At 49.0% G+C, this 26,850-nt stretch overlaps 1 protein-coding gene across 13 annotated transcripts in view; it reads left to right on the top strand.

Moving 5' to 3' along the window:
* The window catches only part of FMNL2 (formin like 2), a 148,563-nt gene extending 123,721 nt beyond the window's left edge, over positions 1-24,842 (top strand). For 2 of the 13 annotated variants that reach the window (XM_074828458.1, XM_074828463.1), the window contains 17 exons: positions 2,653-2,763; positions 3,891-4,040; positions 6,001-6,102; positions 7,725-8,040; positions 8,490-8,693; positions 12,039-12,163; positions 12,778-12,980; positions 14,404-14,638; positions 15,286-15,354; positions 15,509-15,589; positions 15,945-16,074; positions 16,229-16,392; positions 16,654-16,755; positions 17,222-17,320; positions 18,205-18,328; positions 19,943-20,076; positions 22,724-24,842. In XM_074828458.1, coding sequence (XP_074684559.1) covers positions 2,653-2,763; positions 3,891-4,040; positions 6,001-6,102; positions 7,725-8,040; positions 8,490-8,693; positions 12,039-12,163; positions 12,778-12,980; positions 14,404-14,638; positions 15,286-15,354; positions 15,509-15,589; positions 15,945-16,074; positions 16,229-16,392; positions 16,654-16,755; positions 17,222-17,320; positions 18,205-18,328; positions 19,943-20,034 — 2,307 coding nt within the window. In that variant the 3' untranslated portion in view covers positions 20,035-20,076; positions 22,724-24,842. The other 11 variants (XM_074828453.1, XM_074828460.1, XM_074828450.1 and 8 more) reach the window with 9 other exon arrangements.
* The last annotated feature ends 2,008 nt before the right edge of the window (positions 24,843-26,850 follow it).

Genomic DNA, 26,850 nt, shown 5'->3' with positions numbered 1-26,850 from the left:
TGTTAGCAGGCTGCTCTCAGTAACTCTCTGACATGTTACAGTTGGTTTGATTCCTTATTACTACAATCCCAGTAAGGACATGCTGGTAGTCACAGTATACATTAGTATTCTCAGATGTACATACAATTTAGTCTGTGATTTAACAGAGAGATTTGTCAGTCCTCAACACGCGACTCTTAGTCATTTTTCCCATGCTCACAGGGAGGGGTAATCGTATCTGGGGAGCGGGAGAGTAGCACAGCTCAGTGCAGCCTGGAAGCAAGGCCGTGGCAGCAGCCTGCAGCCAGCCACCTTGCTGCGAGCTGCGGGATTTGTCCGCTCTTTTTTTTAAAAAGTCATCCCTCATCTTTATTTAAGATACGAAACGGTGTGTTGTAAGGGTGTAGCAGGGAATATGCACGTGTGTGTGTGTCCGTACAAGCCCCGTGAGCTGTGAATATTCGGCATCCAACTGGATGGCCTGTAAGAAAATTCACTGGCCGCTTCCGCCGACTAAGGGCTTGACTGTATGACAAGCCTAAAGCTGGAAGAGAGAGCTCATGACAAATAATTTGTCAGATCCACTCATTCCTGTCACCCTCTGGCCCCCTCCACGTGCTGCTCCGATGCCCAGGGTGGACATTGCTCCTCTCCACAGGGCGGGATAAAACAGATGCTGGAGCCCAGGCTGCAGGACATAACGTTACAGCTTGAGTAATTCAAGGAGTTGCAACGACTGAACATAAACAAAGAGCTCTTCCTGCATGAGCTGGCTTTCACCCTGCCCTAAATGGAGAGCTGTCTGCGAAGCTGTAGCTGGAAGGGGCTGCGGTTAATTGCATGGATCGACGGGGAGGAAAGAGCAACAAAAAGGCAGAAGTATTTTGGAGAAGGTTCCTGTTGTTGACATTGACTTACTTCATTTTAAAAGCAACTTTCTTAGATTAGTTTTCTTTGACTTGATAAATTCCTTAGTTGTGTATGTAAGGATCTGAGAAAGGAAATGAGAATTTGGCCCTAACATTGCGAGAGCCAAAGCAAGTACAACAAAAGTGCTTTTGAAATAGGGGAATTTGGCTCTAGGTGGTGTGACGGGACAGCAGGGTTCAGCTGGCGAAGACCGGCACTAGGAGGAACCAGGGTTCACCACAGGAACTGGAAAGAGTCCTGCTGCGACTCGAAACCTGAAGTTCTGTTTCCAGCTGTGTGGATCAGGTTGTTGGTGTAAGAAATGTGTGCACACACAGAGGTGGGGATGCAGGAGCTCCTGCTTGAGTCTTTAGACCATCTTCCTTCCTCTCTTCCTTGGGGTTATCCTTGTTACCAGTCTCACAACGTTGCATTATCTGAGATGAAAGTCATTTTGGAAACAGAGTGGTTAACACTGGTCAGGATCTACATAGGAAGATGCAGTTGAAAGCTTTTGACTGACCTTTGTTTAACCATTTTGGCTCGTTGTGTCCCTGTGGTCCCAGTTCCAAAGCCGGACAGTACCAGGCAGCTCAGCCAGGAAAGTTTTTATGGCAGCTCAGTGGCTGCTGGGAGGAGCAGCCTGGGGCATCCCAGCCAGCCCTGTAGTCAGAGGCCAGTGTGCAGCAGATTCCTGCCCACGGGTTTATCCTCTGGGCCCTGTAGCAGATCACAGACAATTGGCCTATTTCCTGTTGTAAATTGGTAATCCAGAGAGTGGCCTTCAGTTCTTGCTTCCCACAACACAACCCAGAGACGGGGGGGTCTCCTGGAGGCTTGTCCTGCAGGTAAAATCAGGTCGCTTTGATTTTATCTTCTCAGATTTGTTCTAGGACTGCTAAGATACTTCCCAGATATGTTGAGAAGCTTGGTATTACCCCTGCTGCAGCGTTGCTGGCAGGATAGGATGATGCCCTTGAAAAACCCAGCAAGGACTAGGCAAACCCTCTCTTAAAGCAGCTCAGAGCGGGGCGGACGTGGTCATCTGTGAGCAGAAAGAGGGTTGGGGATACTTTTGCAGAGCAGGAGTTGGCCGTGCCTTACATGCAAGTGAAGGACAAACCTTTTGGGGTTTGCAGCCTGATTCCTGCTGCTCTGCAGGAGGTTTTCCCCCACTACTCCTTCTGCTCACAACCTGCTTTGCTCGAGAGCCTTTTCCTTGCCTTCGCTGTGCTTGGACGTGTTTGGATGCCAACTCCTATGATCTGGTCCCTGGTTCAGTTACCAAACCACAGCTTTGGAAATATGCTTTCTGCAAACAACAAAGCGCCTTTTGTGAAAGTCCCGTTTCCTAAGTGAGGGGTTCCAGTTGCAAAATTAATCTCACTTTTACAGGCCGTTTCAGAAACAGCATTGTTTTCTTAAGAGCTTGTGTGCTTGTACGATGTCTGGCCCTGCGAGCTGGCATGGAAAGCATTTCTGTTCACCGACACGCAGTAAAGGTAGACTCTGCAGACATGACTTAATTTCTGGAACCTGTGTTTCCCTTTATCACAGCAGACAAACACCCCGTAAGCGCAAATCCAGCACCGGCTTGGAAAAAAAGCTGCAGAGTAGTGGATCACAGTTTCCCCTCATAGTAACCGCACGGAAATGTGGTCATTGGCCATGTCTGACACACGGGGACCCTGTGCCGGGGGCTTTCGGGGGGCAGCCGGGGCCGTGCCACCACCTCTTCCTCACGTGCAGCGGTTCTCCTTGCAGGTGGCCTGCATGCAGTTCATCAACATCGTTGTCCACTCAGTGGAGGACATGAACTTCAGAGTCCACCTGCAGTACGAATTTACCAAGCTCGGCCTGGACGAGTACTTGGACGTGAGTATGAGCCGGGTCTCTGCCGCCTCGCAGTGCGGATCTGCTCCCCGGGCTGGGCCCAACTGCAGCCATGGCGGGTCCACACCGCGGCCCCCAGCCCTGCCGCTGCCCAGCTGGGCCTTCAACCTCCTTAAACCCCCTCACCCGAGAGCTTTTGGGAGGGCACAGCAGGGCTCTGCCATAGTCTCTGCTAAAAATGCAGCGCCTTGGCTGCTGCTGCGGGGGGGACGACTGTGGCCTGGAGCCACCCCTGCAGAAGGAAAATCAGCTGCTGCTAACGGCAATTACAGACCGGGAGCTAAATTTGTAGCTTTGCCTTAGAACAAAGGGAGGATGAACCGCAGTCGTCCTCGCCCGCGCCACGTCCCTGACCTCCAGCCTCGTGTCAGCCCCAGCTCAGGTGCCAGCAGGGCCCCCTCTGTCTCCCTGTGACAAAATCCTCCTTTGAGTCTTCTCCTGATGGCCAAGTGTTTTCTGGCGTCCTGTGGGAAACGCTCTCTTTCAGAAGAAAGCTGCTTTTATATTTCCCCTTTTTGTATTTTTCCTCTCTCCCTGTCCCTACCCTTGGGAGCACACACATGAAAACAGTGCTTGCGTTGGCAAGGGATTGATTTGTCCCTGCTGACTTCTGCTCAGCAGTAACCAGGAGAGAGGTTTTTTGTTGTCTGCAAGTTTTTGTACATGGCGAGGCCAAGCACAGATCTGTTTGGGGTCCCAGGGTGGCACAAACCCTGCAGTCCCATCGGGAACAGGCAGAGCAGTTCAAAGCACGCTCTGATGTTATCTTTGGTGATAAAGCACGCTCGTTTTGAACACAGCAAACCCACTGCAAGGTCAGCGAGAGCAATTCGAGGATTTGCTCTGGGCCATGCCACTGCTTTGAACCCAAGCACAGGCCTCATCTCTGCCTACTGGCCACTGAGCTGGTGGCCATGACATCCAAAACCTTGGATGTTTGGTCTTAAAAAATGTCTGTTTATCGCTTATGACCCCAGCTAACATTACAACGCAGTGTGTTTTCCTGGGTGATGGAAGTGGCCTGAGCTCCCACCCCTCTCCCTGCGCCGTTGGCTGCCTGCGAAGGGCTGCTGGTGCTGAGTGACCGCCTTGTCTTCTTGGATTTGCAGAAACTGAAACACACAGAGAGCGACAAACTGCAGGTGCAAATTCAAGCTTACCTGGATAACGTTTTTGACGTGGGAGCTTTACTGGAGGATGCTGAAACCAAGAATGCAGCCCTGGAAAGGGTTGAAGAACTGGAAGAAAACATTTCCCACGTTAGTACCGTGCTTTGTCACCTCTGTCTCTGAAGTAGTTCAGAGCCCGCTCCACACACGAGCTTTGCTGCTGCCTCTTTTGGGAGGTGGAAGCACAGGTGCAGCGGGGCTACAGCCTTTGGGGTGAGGTTTGCTTAGAAAAAAGCCTTGGGACTGCTGTGCTTCTGCCTTGCAGGAGAAGCAGATATTTGGCAAATGAAGGAATTCGGGAGATCTCAGGCGGGTAAACTCCCTGGGTGCTTTCATGCTATATTCTGAACCTCATATTCTGCAGGTTTTAGTTAACGGCTGCTCCACTCGCTACAGAGATTTGTTCACAAGCTGTTTATGAGAAAACGTCTTATTCTGTCATTTTATTTACTCTCCTGACACAACACCCAGCTTCTTACAAAGGAGTAGCACTGCCTTGTAGATGTGGGGCTCGACATGCCGTTTTTGTGTACCTCACGGGGTGCTTTGGCCCGTGCTGTGTGGTGCCTGCCCGTCTGACTGCTTACATGGCCGCGACGCATCAGCCGCTGTATCCCCCGAAAGCCACACTGAGCTGGGACGGGTTGACCCCCCCGTGCCAGGGGCCAGCTGAGCAGAGAGGGTTGCACCCCCCAAGGCCCTGGCATGGCAGGTTTGCAGCTTCGGAAGCTTCGGCTTCAGTTTGGTTGTGGTTCCATGAGGAGTCTTACACGAAGCCTCTGCTCAAAGTTAGCTAATGAGCTGGGAAAGCTAATTTCCATAGAAATTGCAAATTCCCCAGCAATGCAGTGCTGGTAAATAGAGCAGATAACCATTCTATCTGTGTCTTAAAACACATTACCGGGCTCAAGAGGGAAGGGACTGAAAAATAACGCTGTGCAGATACTCAGTGTTTGCTCAGTTCAGTGTTTGCTCATGGCTTTTCTGTCCCGTACCTTCTTGGTGTCAATCAATTTAGTCTAGAGAACATGGCTTGGCTTTTTTAAAATCAAAGTGTTTTTCCATACTTAAAAAAAAATCATAAAAGGGTCATCATTCTCTTACCATTCCTATATTGCCATCACTTAGAATAAATATGTTCTTAAAACAACTTATCGTACAGTATTTGCCCCTCCGAGGTGCCCTTCTGCTAGAGACAAGGGGTTCAGTGGACTGACACTGTTTGCTTCATAGATCTACTCCTTTTAGCTGTTTAGAAATTTAATGGGTTAATCTGGTGGCAGATTTTTAAGGGCTTGCTTCTGATCTCTCGTTACATAAATGAGACTCATCCCAGGAAGATGGAGATAATTTTCTGTCATGTGTTGACAGAAATACTAATAATAGAATTGCAGAAGTTTTATCGCAAAACCACAGCAACCGGTGGCACCTCACCACCTCTGCATCCTCGCCTGAGTCGGAGTGATTGGTGGGGATGGAAAAAGCCAACAAGAACTGTGGGGCTTTCAGATCTCAAGTTTGTGGGGCTGGCAAAAAAATAAATCAAAAGACAATGGAGGAAAAAAGAAAAAAAAAAAAAGAAAAAAACTCTTTCATTCATTACTAATCAAATTAGCCTCATTTTGAGAGGTGTTATTTATAGGTTCCACCATTTCAGCATCTGTCGGTTTTGCAACAGTGCCATTGTGGTGTTCTGTGGGGTTTTGGGGTTTCAGATCAGGCTTAGTGTGCATGAAAATAATTGCATTTTAAGTGCAATTTAAGTAGAGTAGGCTTTCATACCTGGGTGGGTTCATAGCTACAGTCCAGCCAGGTTACCTGCTGGTCATGGCTGAAGGATAACACTCATCAGCAGAGGAACCTTCAGCAGGGCACTTGGTGCCCCTGATCGCATGCAGGAACCCTTTCTCTTTCCAAAGGAAGACTTTAGGGTTTGGTGGAATATCCATAATTCACCATGTACCACTGCTCCAACAAGCCTTCCTGACATTTTGGTTGAGAAGACTAATGTTACCCATTTACATAATCTTATTTCTCTTTTGGATGATAGTTATCTGAAAAACTCCAAGATACAGAGAATGAAGCTATGGCAAAGATTGTGGAACTGGAAAAACAACTTATGCAAAGAAACAAAGAACTGGATGTGATTCGGGTAAGTGGGATGGGGAAGCTCAGGCTGGGTGCCACGTGTCAGGGGAGTCACCTCCTGGGCGCTTGGTGTATGGGAGGTGACAGCTCTGGGACTCTTCTTCCTACTTTGGAACCGAGGACAGGTTTCAAGTAGAATTACTTGTGTGTGCACTCAAAGATGGACATAAAACTCTTCGAATGCGCCAGCAAGTCAGTGAATGAGACGGGTGCATCTTATGGTTGAGGTCCGTAGCATTTTAGAGCTTCGCACACGTTGTTGGCTGTGGAGGGGCGTCGGAGGACCTGGGGTCCTTCAGACTGGGGCTGCACGGCAGCAGGATGGGAGCGAGTGCCCTGTCTGTGCAGCCAGCTTTCTGTGCCCAGTCCAAACTCGTTACTTCTTCACGTATAATCTTAGTAACAAAAATATTAACTAACGTCAGCTAAATGTCGTCCCGAAGTGCGACTGCTTCTAGGGTTCCTTCTGAGTGTCTGCCCTGGGTCCTTGCAGGGACAGTCTCCTCCAGATCAGGAGCCCTGTTCCTGCTTCCCTTTACGGGTCAGCATCAGCTTGTAGGCACAGGAACCAGCAAGGCAGCAGGTACTCTCTGCTGAAGTCAAAATGGAGGAAGCATAACTACGCTGTGTATGGAAGGCAAGCATCAGAAATGGGAGGCATCGTGTAAAAGCCAGTCAGAGAGGGACCTGGGGGGGTTGATTGCCAGCCGGCTGAACATGAGCCAGCAGTGTGCCCAGGTGGCTAAGAAGGCCAATGGTGCCCTGGCTTGTATCAGCAATAGCATGGCCAGCAGGGACAGGGAAGGGATCTTACCCCTGTGCTCAGCACTGGTGAGGCCGCCCTTCGATGAGTGGGTTCAGTTTTGGGCCCCTTACTCCAAAAAGGCCATTGAATGACTCGAGCGTGTCCAGAGAAGGGCAACGGAGCTGGTGCAGGGTCTGGAGCACAGGTCTGATGGGGAGCGACTGAGGGAACTGGGGGGGTTTAGTCTGGAGAAGAGGAAGCTGAGGAGAGACCTCATCCGCCTCTACAACTCCCTGAAAGGAGGGTGCAGAGAGGGGGCATGAGTCTCTTGAGCCAAGGAACAAGCGCCAGGACAAGAGGGAATGGCCTCAAGCTGCGCCAGGGCAGGGTCAGACTGGCTCTTAGGAAGTATTTCTTTGCAGAAGGGGTTGTTGGGCGTTGGAATGGGCTGCCCAGGGCAGGGGGGAGTCCCCATCCCTGGAGGGGTTGAAGAGTCGGGTTGACCCAGCGCTGAGGGATCTGGTGGAGTTGGGAATGATCAGTGTGAGGTTAATGGTTGGACTGGAGGATCTTCAAGGGTTTTTCCAACCTTGATGATTCTCTGATTCTGTGAAAGCAATGATGAGAAATTCTGCAGCCCCAGGGGTTGGTGCCCATGGGTGAGACTTCTCCCAGGACTCAGTACTGTGCAGTACCTTGCTGCTACCTTGGGAGAAACACAAAATGAATTTTTCCTCACCAGTGAAGATGTGCGGTTTGTGTCAGAGCTCACTGTGAGGTGGGGTGGTCACTGTGCCAGGCTCCGTGTCAGGCTGTTTCTGGTGTTGGTGTTCCCTTTGGTGAGTACAAGTGCAAATTCCTTGTTTCTGCGGCGCCCTCAGGAAATCTACAAAGATGCAAATACCCAGGTTCACACCTTGAGAAAAATGGTGAAGGAAAAAGAAGAAGCCATCCAGCGACAGTCAACGCTGGAGAAAAAGATCCATGAACTGGAGAAGCAGGGAACCATTAAGATTCAGAAGAAAGGTGATGGTGACATCTCCATCCTCCCTGTTGCTCTGGCCTCTGGGATGGTGCCGGCAGGGTCAGAGGCTGTGGCTGGCCCATGTGTCACACCAGTCACTGGAGCTGCATCTTCAGTGCCGCTGCCACCACCCCCGCCGCCATTACCTGCCTTAGCAGCGGCGTCTGAGGCAGGTAAGAAGTGTTTTGTCCTTGAGACATGGGCTAGCCGGGAGCTTGAGGTGGAATTTGTTGTGCTGGGGACGGTCACAGCAGCCTCATGTGGACAAAACCACCTTTGGCTGTGATGAACCTGCGGGTTGTGGCACCTCACAGCTGCTGAGGGTGCTGAGGTCCCCAGCTGTGTTGACACCCTCACTTGGGTGGCTCCTGTGTTTGTCTGATCCACTTTGAGCCCTTCAGTTGATAGAAAAAAATAGTAGTTTTTCATTAGAGTAGTTTTGTCCCATGTTAATATACTGAAGGACTTCAGTGAATGGTCCAAAAAACGCTTAGGGCCAGTATAGTGGTGGAAAGGAGATGTGTAGTGGGAGACGAGGTGGGTGTTGTGACTTTTTCTGCGGGTGCTTGTGACATTTCGACAGGCGTTCACAGTAATCCCTCGTTTTTCCTTCATTTCACAGTGCAAAATGGTCCCGTGTCGGTACCGATGCCGCCTCCACCGCCGCCTCCGCCGCCGCCTCCACCGCCACCGCCGCCACCTCCTCTCCCGGGTCCGTCTTTGGAGACGGCCCCTGCGGCTCCGCTGCCCCCGCCACCCCCCCCATCAGCACCCCCCCTGCCTGGGACAGCCTCTCCCACCGTGGTGTTCAACTCGGGGCTTGCAGGTAAAGAAATCCTCAGCATGCTGCGGGCCACTGGCGAGGTCAGCAGGGGCAAGGTCAGGGCATGCTGGCTAGCGCGGACGGGGTGCCGAGGTGGGACTTCGTTAGCGACCTAAATAACACCCCTTACCTCTTCTTGGTGTTATCTTAGAGGGGGTTATAAAAGGAGAGAGCAGTTATCAACCAAACGCTCTTGGTTTGGTCTGGAAGAGTTGGCTTCTTCAGTGAAACTAAAGCTATTGCCAAAGATATTTTTCAAGAATGATCATTTCTGGCTTTAACCCAGCAAAATACGGTTTTGAAAGAAACGCGAAGCGTCATGGTTTTGATTTCTTCTGAGAACTTCATGAAGAAATATCTGTGCAAAAAAAAAATGGCAAACTTTTGGTAATATTTTGGAAAGAAAATGTCCTGACCATCTTTAATCGTGTGTTTATGCGCTCTCTGGCGTACGCCAAGCATCTCAGGCAGTCAGTGGATGCTGACTGGTACCGCAGCACTCCCCCTCCCCAGGAAATCTCAAGTTATGAGTCCAGAAAGAGAGCCTGAGGAGCTCTGATGAATAACTTTTTTAAAAAAAAAAAAAAATCCTGATTAAGTATTCCAGCCTTTATAATTTCCTCTGAAAGCAAAAAGCATCATGGAACTAGAGGGACTCGGGTTATATTACAAACTTCAGGGGTGCTGATGTGGCCGTGGTGGTGCTCGGGGGGCTGCGGGGGGCACAGGAGCTGCCTGCACCCCCTGCCTTAGCCCCCCATCCTGGCGGTATTAACTGGGGGAGGGAGCAGTGGAGCAAGCCCTGGTTCCGTGCGTGGCTCCTCCGAACCATGCCGATGGCAGGGACGGTGCCGAGATCCAGGTGGGATGGATATTTTGTTCTTCAGTGGGTTAGGAGAGGGAAGGAGAGCAAAAGTGCCTTTTCCCGATATGATGGCTGTGCAGAAAGGAGCGTTTCTCAGGGTGGAAACCTTCTGGGTCAGAGGGGAGTGAGGGAAATAACAAATTTTGCTTTTCTGACCACTGCTAACATTTTTTTTCTCTGTTCTTTCTGCTTCCTGGTAAGACGGGCCAATCAAGCTCTTCTGTAGGTTGCTTTCTGCTAAGTATTTACCTACCTCTCCACGTTCCCCTCTGTGCTGTGCCCGTGTGTGTGCCCATGGACTCGTGCGGGCGGTGGGGAGGCAGTGGGGAGCGGGGAGACTGGCGCAGGGGCTCGCTGGCCGGGGCCGGAGCGCTCAGGAGCTTTGGGGATGCCGCCAGCCATCGGGATTTGGCACCTTGTTGTGGCCCTGATTTAGCAAAGCACTTCAGCAAAGTAATTAAGACATGTGGTTGCTTTGGAGCCACCCTCAAGCCGCGCTCCTGCTCACGCTGAGGATTGGCTTTTCCCAGCGAGGCCACGTGGTGAGCAGCAGCAGCTTTGACCAGCTGCGAGTACCGTAGCTCAGTGGGGTCTGGTCCCCCCTGCGCTGCTGGCAGTGGCACGATGCCCGCGGACGTCACCTTGCCAGGGCTCTGAAATGGAGGAGGAGGGGAAATTTTAAGAGATTTTGATTAGCTGCATCAGGAACTGGCCTATGAGGCAGAGTCCTTTCCTGTCCTGAAATAACCCAGGAGCTGTTAATAATCTGTTCTAATGTATGCACAAGTGGAAAATGTCTTTTTTCATGGGTGTTTCAGATGGAAAAATCTATTTCTTTTTTTTTATTTTCAGAATTATTTTGAAGTAACCACATTAATTAAGCAGAGAGTAAAACTCTAGTTTAGATGAGCAGAATTTGATCACGTGTGTTCGTGTCTTCCAGCTGGATAAATATAACTCTGAAAACACACAGCTGAATATTGTGTATGTTCCGCGTTACTCACTTATGGTTCTTTGTTTCAAGCAAATACTCTTGCCAGCAAGTTATTCTTTGTGATGTCCCTGCAAAATGAGCATGAGCGTGAAAGGGACATGGGGACACAACTTGATTCTTGTTTTTAAAATGGAAATGTTTTCAGCATTTCAGCTCCGGTGCACAACAGGCCTGTCCCCTGAAATAGGTCATCTCTGTCCTGGCAAATACACACATACAGAATCGTTACGGGAAAGGGAAATAATTCTTTGCTCAAGTGCTTTGCAACCTGGGAGCCGTCTTCTGAAACAGAGGCGAATAAAATCTGGCATCTCTTCAGAGCATCGAATATTGAACAAGACTGCTCCTGCTCCAGAGGTGGGGTAGGCAGGAGCCAGGAGCAAACGTGGCGCTGAACTAAAGAGAAGGTGGCCCCATGCTCGGTGGGGGGAGCGGTGACCCTGCATGGGCACACGGGGGGCCGTGCCCTGCCCGCCTCCCCGCCACCAGCCCCTGCGCCAGGCTGGATGCCCCTTTTTTTCCAGCACTGGAGAGGAAGAACCAGAGTTTCTCTTTCACGTTCGCAGCTTGGAAAGAAACAGTTTATTTCCTGAGTGACTCAGGAGCAAAACCTTGATTGATCACGTTAATGAACACCCTGATTTTGTAGCAACTGACAACTTTTTACATCGAGATACAAAGAAATGAGAACTGAATTACAGAAATTACTCGTGTACCTTCCAGACCTGTTAGGAATAGGAATAGAAAAATGGTGTTTTCCTTGCTGCAACATCGCTTTTTTGTACTCTGTTCACAGATCAATGAGAGTAGTCAGTCTTCATTCTCATAGCTTCTCCGTATGAGTTACTAAATCATTTACTGGTCCTGCACAGCACAGGAAGATTAAACCTGTTATTTCAACCTTGTTAAAGCTCATGTGTGCTGCAGCCCAGCTTTAAAAGACGAAGCAGCACTGCCCCATTGCAGCAGGCAGTGGGAAGGGCCACTCCCTATACCAAAACCTTGAGAAAGGGGCTTTTTTTCTTCTTGTTTTGTGAGTTTTGTGATAGAGATGAGCTGTGCACGGCTGCGCATCAGCTCACGCAGGGGTGGACTCTGCAACCAGCACGACAGGGTTAAATTCGACCACTCTCTCCCTTTTCTGTAGTGTTTAAAAATAGCCTGGGCTTTTAAATCAATCCAGACAACCTGCGGTAATAAAGTAATAACACATTTCCTTTAGTGAAGTTTTCACAGCCTCTGGCGTTTAGTCCCGTTCTGCAGAGGCTGGGCCTGAACCAGCTGAGGGGCTGGATGAAATCCTCTTGGTGCTGTTTGCCAGTTGAGGCAGCAGCAAGATCTTTCCAGGTTTTCCAGTGTGATAATTTAGCTCTGGACAGTTCTTCCTCCAGTGCTGAAATGCCGACTCAAAAGCTGCAGTCTGGGCACGCGGGGTGTTTTTCAGCGGCTGGGGAATTTGTCATTTCCTCTCCTTTGGTGTCTCCTTTAGCTGTGAAAATCAAGAAGCCGATCAAGACCAAGTTCCGCATGCCGGTGTTCAACTGGGTCGCCCTCAAACCCAACCAGATCAATGGGACAGTCTTCAACGAAATCGATGACGAACGGATCCTGGAGGTATGAGTGCTGCTTGCTGCCTCGCTTCTGTCCACAGCACAAGTGGCTCTGGGTCTTTGCAGGGACAGAGGCAGCAGTTATTTTGGCAAACAGCTCATCCAGCGGCCCCCCTGGTACCCAGGAGGTCGGCGTGAGTGCCTTGCTTGGGAACGAAGGATGGTAGCTGGTAGTCTCAATTCTAAAGGGTGCATCCTCAAGCATGCATTTAAAACACATCAACGAAAATGAGGAAGATACATTTTTCCCAGCCTAAAATTGCTGGTCCGGCCTGTAGGAGTTAGGCTTGTGGGGGGTGGCTGCGTGCTGGGGAGTGAAGCCGAAGCGGCAGCTCTTGCCTGCTCCCCGTGCCCCGAAGATGCGCGTGGCAGGATAAAGCACGAGTGCTAATGTGAATATTTTCCTGAACTTTTGAACGTCTGTGGGGCTTTTGGGGATGGAGGCCAGATTTCCTGATCACTGGCTTCAGATGTTCGTTCCGTCCTGCAGTCCCTGACCAAAGTACTCTGCCAGTCTCAGCCACCACAAGGTTTTTACTACAGTTCTGGTACAATATGGGGCAGCGCGGGTTTTAGTGTTTGCTGCGGGGAAGAAAAAGCATTTTCTTTCCTTTTTAGGATTTAAATGTGGATGAATTTGAAGAAATATTCAAAACAAAAGCCCAAGGTCCAGCCATTGACCTTACTTCAAGCAAGCAAAAGATAACTCAGAAAGGGTCAAACAAAGTCACATTACTGGATGCCAACAGGGCCAAAAACCTTGCCATTACGTTAAGAAAAGCTGGAAAAACAGCAGATGAGATATGCAAAGCTATTCACGTGTAAGTAAAACACTTGTCAGCAAAGAAATTATGTTTAAGATATACTGTGAATTTTGGTAAGGGGAATGGTTTAGAATTGGCAGTTGATGTAAATGTTTTTGCATCTGGATAAAACCCAGGAGTAAGGATGGAACTATTCTGAATTCCCAGAAATCAGATTCCCTTGAACTAAAGTAAAAAACTTGCAGTTCTACATCGCTGTATCACTATTTAGGCTTAACGAATTAACACTTCTTTTATTAAAGAAGCTAATTCATGTATATCCACAGAATGCCATTGCGTACTGTATCTCTCCTTCTGGTACAGTGAGCACTCAAAAGACAGAGTATTTTAGCTATTTCAGTTTGCTTCATAAAGCATGACTTGAGTCCAAGTGCACTGGAAGGGTTTTGCATAGAATGAGGTTCATGTGATGGCCCCAGGTAGTGCCAAACCCTGGTGTGACGCGGGTGTACCTGCTCTTTGGGGCTGATCTGGAATCTGTGGCAAACATCCCTCTCTCCGTTAAGCAATATCTTCAAAATTTGGATGTGCGAGCACTGCCTTTGGGCTGGTGAGGAGGGTGACCCAAGCCTGCTGCAGCTTGAGGCAGGTTCAGCAGTTGGGGTTTCCAGGGCTTTGGCCCAATTCAATAAAACTGCTTTTTGCTCCTCCCTGCCTGTCTTCTCTGATAAAAATGAGGGGAGGCCATGGAGGAGTAGGGGGAGGTGTGTCTTATGAGGAGCGGCTGAGGGATCTGGGGGGGTTTAGTCTGGAGAAGAGGAGGCTGAAGAGAGACCTGATCACCCTCTACAACTCCCTGACAGGAGGGTGCAGAGAGGGGGGATGAGTCTCTTGACCCAAGGAACAAGCGCCAGGACAAGAGGGAATGGCCTCAAGCTGTGCCAGGGCAGGGTCAGACTGGCTCTTAAGAAGTATTTCTTTGCAGAAGGGGTTGTTGGGCGTTGGAATGGGCTGCCCAGGGCAGGGGGGGAGTCCCCATCCCTGGAGGGGTTGAAGAGTCGGGTTGACCCAGCGCTGAGGGATCTGGTGGAGTTGGGAACGGTCAGTGTGAGGTTAATGGTTGGACTGGAGGATCTTCAAGGGTTTTTCCAACCTTGATGATTCTCTGATTCCGTGAATGCCCATGTCTTTGGAAACGGAGGCAGGGCACCCAGCAGTACGGTAACCTTGTCCACATCTTCATGCCCTTCATAAGAGTTTCACGTGCAGGCCCGTGCCTCCCACCCTGGCCAGGGCAATGAGAGCAGGAGGAACTTCACAGCTCCTTCATAGTTTCTCATTGCTTTACTGCCTCAGGCTCACGTGTTGCTGAGCAACATAGGAGACCCCGCCTGCCTTTGGCAGCTTTCTCACTTCTTTTTCCATTGTTTTGTGTAGAGCTTTGTCATAACGCCGCTTCTTCTGGTTTGTTACCATGCAGGTTTGACCTGAAAACGTTGCCGGTGGATTTCGTTGAATGCCTCATGCGGTTCCTGCCCACCGAGAACGAAGTGAAAGTGCTGCGGCTCTACGAGCGGGAAAGGAAACCCATCGAGAACCTGTCCGACGAAGACCGGTTCATGATGCAGTTCAGCAAGATTGAGAGGCTGATGCAGAAGATGACCATCATGGCCTTTATAGGCAACTTTGCCGAAAGCATCCAGATGCTGACCCCGGTGAGTGAGGGACAACCCCTGGGGACACCCAAAGCTCCGCTGCCGGGAGCGTCGCAGTCATGCGAAGGCGTGGGTGGGTCGGTGAGGGTTATAGAGATGGAAATTTTTCTAAGACAGATGGTTGGAGTGTTGTGGAATGATTATCAGTGCTCACAGAGACAGAACAAGAAACAATTACACAAATGAAAAAGTGTTTTTCAAACTGTATTTTCATTCATCAACAACTCTGATATCCCAGGTGCTGTTTGTAGCCTGGACTGCTCCATACTATCCTATTTCTTTACCCCGTAGAAGTTTAAAACCAGTTCAAACAAAAATCAAGTTGTTTGCATCATCAGGGAACATTATTATCAGTGCTGGTCCGTGGGCTCTTTGAAGTGTGTCCCATTCTGCCTGATGCATCTTTCACCGTCGTGAGGGTTGAAATGTAAACACACTTTTACCCAACCACATCTGAGCGTGGCAAATCTGCGGTGCAGATGAATTGTTTGAAATCCTGATGTGTCAGGGCAGGATAACATTCACACTAGGGCCCACGGTACAGATGAGAAACAAGAGGTTTTCTTCAGAATATGAGAGTTTAGATTTTAATTTTACTCTTGGGTTGGACATGCGTTAACCAAAGCTCTTCCTGTGTTTACCTGCAGCAACTTCACGCAATAATAGCTGCATCTGTCTCAATCAAGTCATCCCAAAAGCTTAAGAAGATACTGGAGGTAGGTCTCATTTTAGATATGTTCAGTAGCTCCGTCACTCACCGCTGCGTCCCCTTGCATGTCCTGAAACTGTACGTGGATGCTGACACACCGGCTCTTCTTCCAGAGGTTTTCGTCCTGAAAATTCACGCTCTGCTCTGTTTCATCCCCGCAGATAATCCTGGCTCTTGGAAACTACATGAACAGCAGTAAACGAGGAGCTGTGTATGGATTTAAGCTACAGAGTTTAGACCTGGTAAGCGAACCCGAGGTGCCTCGTAGGGGCCAGGGAGGGGGATGCACGTCACCTACACGGCGAGGGGCTGGTGGGGACTCGGCTGGTGTGTTCCAGCCGGGGAGGGCAGAGAGCAGCAGCGGGGAAGGTGCTCCCTGGTTTGAGTTTGCTTTGGGGGGCTGCTGAGGAGAAGGCACGTGTCTTCCAAGGCTCTGCAGACCACAGCTTGAAAATCACCTGCTGAACAATTAAACGAGCTTTTACAGCCGTCCCTGTCAGATGGAGAAACACGAGGGAGAGGCGAGTGCTGGTTGAGTCACTTTGCCTGGAGCCTGCTGCTCCTCCACCCAGCCATCTCTTTGCCTTCTCTCCCCAGCTCCTAGAGACAAAGTCAACAGACCGAAAGCAGACCCTGCTGCACTATATCTCAAACGTGGTCAAGGAGAAGTACCAGCACGTATCCCTCTTCTACAACGAGCTTCACTACGTGGAGAAAGCCGCTGCAGGTACTGTCACCCTCCCATGCCCAGGCAGCGGTGGTGGCACGTGTGCTGTGTGAGGGACTCCACACCTCATGCGGGCTGGCGGGGTGCTTCTCGGTGGGGAATTGTTCAAGCTGTGGGTTCAGGAGTGATGCAGCATTTTTGTTTGATTTCCTAGTGTCTCTTGAAAACGTCCTCTTGGATGTGAAGGAGCTGCAGAGGGGCCTGGATCTGACAAAGCGCGAGTACACCATGCACGACCACAACACGATGCTGAAGGAATTCATTCAGAACAACGAAGGCAAGCTAAAGAAACTGCAGGACGACGCCAAAATAGCCCAGGTATTTATTTATTTGTGTGGTTTGGCAGGAGTAGTAGCGTGTCACTGCACAGGACGTGCTTTGGATTCACTGCAGGGAGGAGAAGAGGCAGCAGTGTTGTGTATTAGTTGCTGAGGTCAAGGGCTGGGCGTAGACATGCTGGTCTCAGCCCAGGGTTTCGCACACGGAGGAAATCTAGACCCTTTACAGTGGATACTGCAGTCACAGAGGGTGAGTTCACCTTGAAATACGTGCAATGCAGTAAATTTGTGCTTTTTGTAGGACGCCTTTGATGATGCTGTGAAGTACTTCGGGGAGAATCCCAAGACAACACCCCCCTCGGTCTTTTTCCCAGTGTTCGTCCGGTTTGTGAAGGCCTACAAGGTAAACAGGAGCATCCTCCTCCTCTCTGCCGTCCTTCTGAAACCGATTTGGTACCCGCTGGCTACCTGCGTGGCTCAGGGCTCCCAACAAAACAGCTTGTGGCTCCCCCTAGCTTCGATGCGATGTGAGCCATCCCCGGCAGCACATAGAGTTGGCTTGGGGTTATTTTCAGGGCTGAAAGGCAACGCTGGAGGAATCCTCAGAAAGGGAATGTCTGGGCAGCGCTTACACCTTTAACCCTGAAAACGTGTCTCTGGGGACTGGGAGAGGATGGTTTGTGCGACCCACGGAGGTCTCTCCCAGCCCGGTTTTTTCAGACTGTGTTCAGAGGCAGCTAAATTGCTGCACCTAAATCCTGCTTCCTTGGAAAACCCCGTGGTAGCAAGTGATAGTGTTACTCATTTGTAATATGTAGGTTCCCTATAGCAGTTGGAAGCTGTAACCTGTGTTTTTCTGTGATAAATAGCAAGCAGAAGAGGAGAATGAGTTGAGGAAAAAGCAGGAACAGGCCTTAATGGAAAAACTCATGGAGCAGGAGGCACTGATGGAGCAACAGGACCAAAAGGTATGAAACAGATACGTCTTACAGGCCGGAGCTGTTGTGTTCATGTGTTTCTCCTGATAGTTCAGAAACTTCAGCTCTGTATAAGCACTTCAGTTGCCCAACTTATAGTTGCCTAGAAATAGAGTCTCTGGAAGTTTTCTCCAAATGTGGAGAGAACTGAAATAAGCTGAAAGAATTCCAGCATATGACTTTGCTGCTTTTGAAGTCTGCAAAGTTAACTGAATAGACAGAACTTCATCTCATCCCCGTTGCTGTTAGCTACACTTTTTTATCCCCCGGCCTTGTGTCCGTTCGAACCCGGGGCCAGGAACGATCCTCCCCACATCCTGCCCTGCCAGAGCACGGCAGCAGGGCTGAGCCCCACTTTACCATTTTAGAGGTATTTTCCTGACTTTTTTTTTTTTTTTTTTCCTGTGGCAACACTTTAGACTTGCTGGAGGAAGTTTCCCGTGGCTCTAAAACAGCCACTTTGTCAGCTGGGGCTGCTTTTCGCAGCTGTTGTTGGGATCTTTAATCCCAGCCAAGCTTTTTCCCTCAGAAGGAAGGTCTGTTCTTGTTCCCATAATGCGTTTCAGTGGTAAGAGCTCAGAGCTCCAGTGCTGAGTGATGAGAAGGCTTGGGAGTAGATCACAAACATAAGAAAAACAGCTTGGCAGCCTGGTTAAGTCGTGACTCTGCCCGTCCCCTCCACGGGACGTGAGCTGCCCACACACGTGTGTTTTCCTAGTCTTGCAAAACTGGGTAGAAAACTGGCAGTTACTGTTTGCTGACTGCTAGCAGTGGGATCACCTGGTGTTTCACCTTCAGGAGGAGAGAAACGGGGTAGCTGGAGGTCAGTCCTTCCAAATCCTTTCCTTTCCAAATGCTCTTTCCTTTGCTTTCAGTCTCCTTCACATAAAACAAAGAGACAACAGCAAGAGCTGATTGCAGAGCTCAGACGGCGACAAGTCAAGGATAACAGGCATGTGTACGAAGGGAAGGATGGTGCTATTGAAGACATTATAACAGGTAAACACCTTTTGTTCTGTAATCTCAGAGGCCCCTTCGCAAAGGATAAAAATGAGTATCTGCCTAGTAGCTATTTCAAGTCCTTCGTGTACTTCTTAAAAACACGTTACTTGAGCCCAGCTTAGGACGTTGTTTATATGATGTGAATCAAATACAGAAAACTTTTGCTAACAGTATATAACAAACAAACCCCAGTAACCTGCCTTTACATGTCCCTTATCTTTAGAGCAGTCAGTTCAGTGCCTGCCCTCAGCAGATGCTCTGGTGGGGTTATGCATGCCACGCAGATCTTTCCCAGAAACCTTTTTTCCCCCCGTAAATGAAATGAATGATGGTTGTTTAACATTATTAAGAGCCTGCATTTTCATTAAAATCTACTAACAGTAATTGCACCGCATTACTGCGCAGTTACAGCAAATCATTTAGTCCAACCTGAATGATTTATGGCCCTGAACTGCTTCTGGGTTTGCTGCTTCTCAGATCGGTAGGCAAAGTCTGCACTGATCCCACCCTAGGGCTGAAGGGAGACGCAGAACCCGCTGTCGTAGCCAAACACAGTCGGGACTTTGGTGCAAATATTTGCTGATAAAAAGAGCCGCCTTCTAAACAGTGTTTTGCTCAGGAGTCAAAACCATTTTTAATCTCTACAGCTGCTCTGAGTGCAGTACTTTGATTTTCCTGCACGTTCTTCACCTGTGGTGTGGAAGAACCACGATTTTAACACTTCAGTAGCTTTACGGTCATTTGTCTCCATTGCACAGAAGCTCACAAAAAGGTCTTTGGGCAGGATTTCCTTGGCTGCCGCTCCTGATTTTTTCACAAGAGTTTTTCTTGCAGGAGGGCAGGAGAGGTGTTTTACCACTCACTAAGGAAAGCCAGGGAATTTTTGCCTGACTAGATGACAGGGCTGAAATGCTTGAAGCTTTCACAACACTTTTTAACCTTGATTAATAGCTTCCTAAGATAATACTCGTTATTTAAAGGCCGGAGTCACTAGAATATCTAATCTGTTACTGCTTCTGCAACTCCTTCTGACTCCTGGAAGCTTGTTTAATTGGTAAAGTGGTTCTGCTGCTCTGTGAGAGAAACAGATTGTGCGGCAGAAGACCATCCACACGCAAAAGGCAGTCCAGACTCAAATTAAACATTTCCCTTGGTCTTGTGCCTAGGATTTCCCATTATGGGGGTGTCTCTGAGGGCCTCGAGCCATGTAGTAGTAAAGGTTAAGCACAGAAAGTCAGGTAGGACCGAGGTCGCTCAAATATGGCCCACGAGATCAATGGGATGGAGATGATGGAGAGTGTGGTTTTAAATTGGATAGTGCCTCATCAGATGCACAGGAAAGCTGAGCACTATCTAACATCACACCCTTTTCTGGAGGACATTTAGCAATAGTCTCCCAAACCCATAGAAAACGATGCAATAGAAGAAATACTCCAGAGACTTAGGACTGCCTCGTTGCCTAAGCCTACCGAAGAGCAGTGCTGTTAGACAGCTGGTTGGAACTTGTAAAGCCGTCCCTGGGTGTCCGTAAGCGAGCACTAACACTGTACTAATGCGATCGATCCGCTTCTCATGGCTCTGTTTGTCTGTTTGGCTGTTATTCCCATGCAGTGCTGAAGACTGTGCCCTTTACCGCTCGAACCGCCAAGCGGGGCTCTCGGTTTTTCTGCGAACCTGTTCTCACTGAGGAATTCCATTACTAAACTATTCCTCTTTCACATCTGATGCTCTTAGAAAAAAGAAAGGTTGCTGTAGATTTTTGACACTTCTCCATTTGTACGGATCTCAGCCAGGATCATGTGAATGTTGAGTGTATAGTAATGTCCAGCGTCCACCTGAAGTTGTGTTTGTCACCTCTGTTGCATGTTCTTGTGTTTCAGTAACTTTTTATTCCATCCCATCGACTTTGCACTGGATGCTTTTGGCCATCCTTGGGTTTCAAAGGCATCTCTCACCCTCCCTGACGAATGCCATAGAACAGCAAGTGGTGGAAGTCACGGTCGATGTGGTGCCGGTTTCCTGTGGTTCACAGGACGTAGGAGATCAAACGCACTCACAAAGTGACAGTTCACTTGGCTTTTCTATGTCATCTCTTCTGGCCTACAGATCGTTCTCCGTGTGCCAGTCTGCCTGTAAAATGCATGTGCTATGGCAGCGAAATGAGGGGCTGCATGAACCTAGTGGGACCTTCTTGGGGTTTGCTTTCTGCCTTGGCAGGGTTGTCTGGAATAACGGACCCCCTCTGCGAGCAGTGTTTTGGTTCAGACTTTCTAACCAGCGCCTGCATGTTTGTCTGCATGTGAGATACGGGATAAAACGAACAGCGTAAAATCTTTCCTCATTCGGTCACATCCATGTTTAACATTTTTCAGTTCCATGCCAACTTCATCTAAATCAAAGCAGAGACGTTTACTGAGCACGAACCCGTCCCAATTCACTTGGCCTTTGGGGGCGGTAGCAGCTGCAGTGCGTGACCCGGGGGGGAGAGGGAAGGGACAGAGCTGGGGAAACACTTAACGACGTGCCAGAACCGCAGAAACTGGGCCGATGAAAAGCTTGACATGGAACTGAGCGATTTACATCGTGTGGTGTAAAGTGTAAGAAGGGTGTGTTTAACCCAGCATGTCTGTTAACACTGTTGTCTTGAATTAAGGACTCGGTGGCTTAAGAAGACAACAGTGTTTCACTTTGGCGATGTGTATTTTTATGAATGCTTCTAATAAAATTGCGAACTGTAATCAGCTCAACGGTTATTTGCTCTTTCGAGTTAATTGCTGTATTATCTTCCTGGAGCCAATCTTCAAAGCAGCTTGGAATTTGGTTAGCAAGAGGTGAGGGTGGCCCTCCTGTCCTTTCCTCTCCGTGTCTAACCCCCTCTCGTAGCCTTGGCCTTACCCCCTCTTGCTCTGTTGGCTAACGTGCCTGGGAGTTTTGAACGCTGAGTTGACTTGCTCTTCATTTTCCATCCCATTTTTTACTTAACCATCATTTTGTGTTTTGTTTTGTTTTGTTTTTTTCTGTTTAGCCCTAAAGAAGAATAATATCACTAAATTTCCAAATGTTCACTCGAGGGTAAGGATTTCTTCTAGCACACCGGTGGTGGAGGATACACAGAGCTGGCAAGCATCACTTTTTACTTAGCTTCCTCCTCTCTCTGTATGCCAGACAGCCTGTTGGTAGATGTGGCAAAGCGTAATACTGGTGAGAGCCTAAAGGCAGGTGGAGACCGACGCCATTTATTTCCACCTTCTGTGGTGTTGGGGATCCACGGGCCATTGGCTGGTGACCACCTTCACTCTCCGGTTTGGCCCTTTCTCTTCCAAGTTGAGCCCGAGACAGGCAGTCTTGTCCCGGGTTCTTTCAGCCCCGTAGTTCCCTGGATATTTTGCTGCCCCCGTCTTGGTCCTGCTCCGGGCATTGAGCGGGCACGAGGGATGGTGAAGCAGCAGCTCCAAGCGAGAGGTGGGAGAGGGCAGCCTCCAGTGAAGGCACCAAGAGGTGGGAAGTTTGGGAGTCGTATTTAAACCAAGACTGAAGTCAGCTAGGAGCTTGGAGGGAGGGTTTGCCCCATCCAACGCGAATTTGTTTTCCGGGAGAGAAATATTTCAGCTGGAATTAGTCTTCAGGCACAGCCAGCGTGCTTGTTCTAGCGTAGCCGTGGATGTAACGGCACACGCCGAGCTCCGGCTCTCCCCGTTACAAGCTCAGTGCTCCCTCCTCTTCCTCCCCAGCAGCAGCAGCAGGAGGAGGAGGAGGAGGAGGAGGAAGGGGGTTGGTGGCTCCACTGCCTTCGACTAACGAAGAGATGGCGGCAGCGGGGCGGGACAGCAGCTGGAGCTTTGCGAGCCGGTTGCAGTGGACCAGCTGCTTGTTCTCAGGGCAGCCTCTTGTAGAAAAACGGGTGTATCTAGGGAGCGTAGACCCCTCCTGGTGTTGCTGAACACTCGCCCCGTTGTCCCCTGCCTTAGAAATTCCCTGCAGCTCCCGCTGGTGTCGGTGGGGCTGCATGAAGGATGGAGGCGCAGGCCAAGCGGAGCAGTGGCCATTGATGTGGCCTCCCTTACGTTGTTAGTAAGCTGTTAGTAACAGCTGCTTGGTGCACACCAGCAGCCCAGTTCACACTAACTTGTCGGCGTAACTCCCATTTAGCTTCCCCAGCGTTCCAGCGCGTTTCACCAGTATTACCTGCTGCTTGGGTGCGTAGTAAAAGGGCCACGTCGGTATTTGCTCACTCCTTGCTCTCGTTGGGGTGAAGTCCCTTCTCCTGTTCCTACACAAGCTGCTTTGATTGGCTTCCAGCAGGACTTTCCCTTGTCTAGACTGCGTGTGTGTGTGTGCGTGTGCGCGTGGGCGAGCCGGGCGCCTTCACCAACGCCGCTTTCCTCTCTGCAGATCTTCGAAACCAGCCGTACCGACGGGCCGACGCGGTGAGGAGAAGCGTCCGGCGGCGCTTTGACGATCAGAACTTGCGCTCTGCCAACGGTGCTGAAATAACCATGTGAGCTTGGAGACCTGCGGGTGTCGAGGAAAGGGGGTGCTGGAACCATCCCGTGTCCGTGTGAACTCTGTGTTCTGCCACTCAATTTACAGCCTTGGGAACAGCAAAAATTCACCTTCTAAAGGGCTCAAAGACCCAGAAAACACATAGGAACGTCAGCGATGGGCTCTCCACTCAACCGTAGCTAACAAGTGCCTAAAATTGAAGTACCTGCTCAAATTAATCCAAGCAATAGGACTTGATTTGATTGGGTATCTTTTTACACCAATACGTTATTCAGTCTTTTTAACCAAAATGTAAAATACGTGTTGTTTTTGGGTGTTTAGTTTGGTTTGATGATATAAAAGTTTAGTGACTGGTCTCCTCTGACCTGCCCTGCATCCTGACTGGTTGTAAATGGGCGAGACTTGGACGCGCTCGGCTTTGAAACACATTCCTGCGCTGGCCGCCGAGGGGCCACCCCCAGCTGTGAGCTGCACTTACTGGCTTTTTTTTTTTTTTTCTGTTTGTTTTTTTTTTAAAAAAAGGAAGACATTGAAGGGCTTTCTATATGTAATAGGGCAACAATTCCAAGAAGAGACCCGTAGCTCTTCCCACCCCAGGCAGAGTCCACCCCGGCGAGCAGGAGCCATGGCGCGGCCCCCACGAGTCGTCACCTTGAGGGTGTGATGGTTGTGGTGTGCAGGGCCGAGGCACGGCGGGGGGCTTGGGGAGGGGGGGCAACACCTTGCAAATGCACAAAAACAAGGAGGGTGGCAAAGGCACGGACTGTGTTCTTCAGCTAGAGGCAGCTTTTGAATAACAAGTGTATTTATTAATTAGCACTAAGGTATTAACATCTCAATAATCAGTATTAGGATCCTGAGGAGCGTTGCAGTTCAGTTCCTCGCGCAGAGAATCATCCTGTGCCCTGCTCTGGGGGATTCATACCCCGCTCCGACTCCCAGTTCCTTGGACAATCCAGTTCAGCTTCCCTGCTGAGGACCGCCTGGGCAGCGCGGGGAAGCCTGGCCAAAAAATCCCGGTAGGTCAGAGGCTCCAGGTCGCGTTTCTAAAGCTTAAAAGGGGAGGGGGGACGGTGGCGACCTTCCGCGCCCCCCCGCCGCAGGCAGACGCGCCCGAGGCCGCGCTGGCGGGGCACGCGATCTTCTCAGAAGTGACGAACTGGACTGAAGAGAAATTTGTACTTTCCAAGATACATTTTGCTTACAGCTTACCTTTCCTGGTCTCACTGCATCAATATGTTAATTGTAAAATTTATTGTATAGTATTTAACCACTGAATCCCTTTTTCTTTTATGTTGTGCTTATGTGAACCACTGGTGAAGGTCCCTTTTTTTTTTTTTCCTTGGATAATGTGTAGTTATATGATAATCTGTTTTTAAATGTACAGATATTTTGCTACAAAATTGGTGCAGTTTTTTATGGTTTTTACACTTCTCTTTTATTCCCACTTTAGCCTCTGGGTAATATTGTAAATATTGTTTAAAAAAAAAAAGCATCAGCCTGTGCTATACAATCTGAATGTTATTTTAACTTATAGTTTTTGTTTTTATATTTAACTAAATGGACAGTTTGGGGCTCAGAGTTACCACATTGACCTCTGCTTACCTATTTACAGGAAGTTTACTTTAAAAACTGCCACCTTCTTGCATTTACAGCAACATGTACTTGACATGCTAAAGAGAACATGCCAAACCGCCTCTTTCTTCGCTGATGGGGAGAGAAGAGTATTTTAATCTGTGTAAGAAAGTTTGACAATTAATTCCATAAATTGTTAGGTAGATCAGTGGTTAAAAGCACTAGCTCTCACGTTCTTAAGCTCAAAGGTATTTTTTTAATTGAAGACAAAAATTATCATACAACTAGAATATAATGCTGGCATGTTCTCTTTAATATTTTTCTAGTAATAGACCTGCTTCTTAGCAATATTAGAAGTGTTTTATAAAAGCAGTTCATGTTACTTTCCTGGTCTGTTCCTGGCATAAGATCAAATAAACTATTTACACTACTACACCGTAAGCCATAGCAGGTTTTTTGTCAATTGGACCTTTTTTTGGTGGTGTTTTGCCAGTGAACACCCAGAGCTTCCAGCAGGACCGAGGGAAAGCCCTGGGTGCTGGTTTGGTTTGGGGGGTTTTTGTTGTTTTTCTTTGAAAACCACTCACCATTTGCTGTTGTATCTCCGGTCACTTGGTGACTCAAAGTAGATCCTGGTGCTTTTTGCTTTTTTCCATCACAGAGGGACCATTCGGGGCTGGGAGGGCTCCGCTGGCCCTGCCCTCGCAGCGGATTCCTGCCGCCAGCGCGCAATGCGCAGCGTTGGAATCCTGAAATATTAAATACAAAGTTGAAAAAACCCTCCGGGTGAGCTCCCAGCTGCGGCAGGACCAGGCAAGTGGGAGGCCCTGGGGGGACAAATTCAGGCTCAAGAGGCACCTCGAGGCTCAGGACATGAGAGCGGCTGCAGCCAACCCCGCTGTGACAACAAGGGGCAAGGAGTGTGCCAACAGTACAAATATTTAAGTTCTAAACTTAACAGCTTCATCTTTTAGCCAAAATTTGGATTTAATTTCTAGAAGGGTTTAACAAAATAAATGCAGAGGGTGGGCGCAGACACCCAGGGGTGGGGGTTGGAAGTAAACTGTCAAGGGCTGCGTGAACCCAAATGAGTCAAACACGGACTTGAACCCGCTGCCAGGCACTATTAACACTTAAAAATAACTGATCTTGCTAAAACTCCTTCCAGTTTTAGGGCAGAAATACAGCGTTTGTGCTCAGAGCGTCGCTGGGCTGGCCAGGCAGGGCAGAGGTGCCAGGTAAGAGTCACACTGCAGATGAGACTGTGAAACAGGAAAGAGGAGGAAAAACAATAAAAAAGACCTGCAAAAAAGCCTGAACTCATTTCCCTTAAAAACTAAATTATGCCTTGCCAGGATTATTTTGCAAGCGGTCTCCTTTTAAGACTTATTTCTTGTACAAGAGCTAATTAGGACATAAAAAAACCCCATTAGAATAATTTATATTTAGTTTTTTTATTTTAATGGAAAAATAAAGGCAAACCTTTTAAAAGTACTATTTACTTAGAAACACTTTTTCCTTACGCAGGTTACGCAAATGCAAGGCAGTAATAAAATATTGTACAGAAGTTCTAACACATTTGCAAACTACGACGACCTGTCAAATTCTATGCGCGCGCTCCTGTCCCCGTCCCGGTTCTGCCGCGGCGTGAAACCCCCACGAGGCCCCATCGAGGCCTCGCCCCGGGTTCTCTCAACACCCCCGTCGGGCTGTTTTCCACTCGGGCAGCGTTACCTTTATTTTAAAAATCTGACTCCTGGGAAGTGAATTGACAAAAGTTCGCAAAAATCCATATTTAAAGTCTGGGCTGAGGGGCAGCACCAGCTCGGTCCATGGCTGGGGGAGCCGCTCCCAGATTTTGACATTAACAGGCCCCTGGCTACAAACACGTCCTTTTTGACCAAACTCAGGTATTTTTAATTTCACTTTTTAGTTCAGACACCTATTTTCAATCCCTACCCTTCCTCAAAATCCTGTACTCGCCCTGGCAAGAAGAGACACTGCAGGACTTGGGCTTTTTGCGTATTTATGCACCAGGAACAGCTGGTGGAAATCAGGAAAAAATGCACTGAAAAGAACAATGAACTCTACATCCAGTCTTCAACTCATGAGTGCAGACATTTAAATCCAACACTCAGAAGACAGTAATAATTTATCAGCGCTCTACAGAGTATTTAAAACTAGAAATAAATACTAGTAGACACTAGAAGACAAGGTTTAATGATTGATAAAAATGTACAAAAATATTCCAAGCAGAGGTTTGCGAAGGTGCTGCCCAGCAGGGCCGGCAAAACCTTCCTGCACTGGGCCCCGGCAAGAAGGGAGAGACGGGGCTTAGGCCTCTTCCTCCTCCTCCCTCCAAGGGACCTTCTAGACGCGGCTACGCAGCGGCTGGCGAAATGTGGTGGTACATTCTTCAGCAGGTTCTTAAGGCAACACAT

Source organism: Strix aluco, chromosome 6 (assembly GCF_031877795.1).
Source record: "Strix aluco isolate bStrAlu1 chromosome 6, bStrAlu1.hap1, whole genome shotgun sequence".
Lineage (NCBI taxonomy): Eukaryota > Metazoa > Chordata > Aves > Strigiformes > Strigidae > Strix > Strix aluco.
This window is presented reverse-complemented; position numbering and strand designations above follow the sequence as displayed.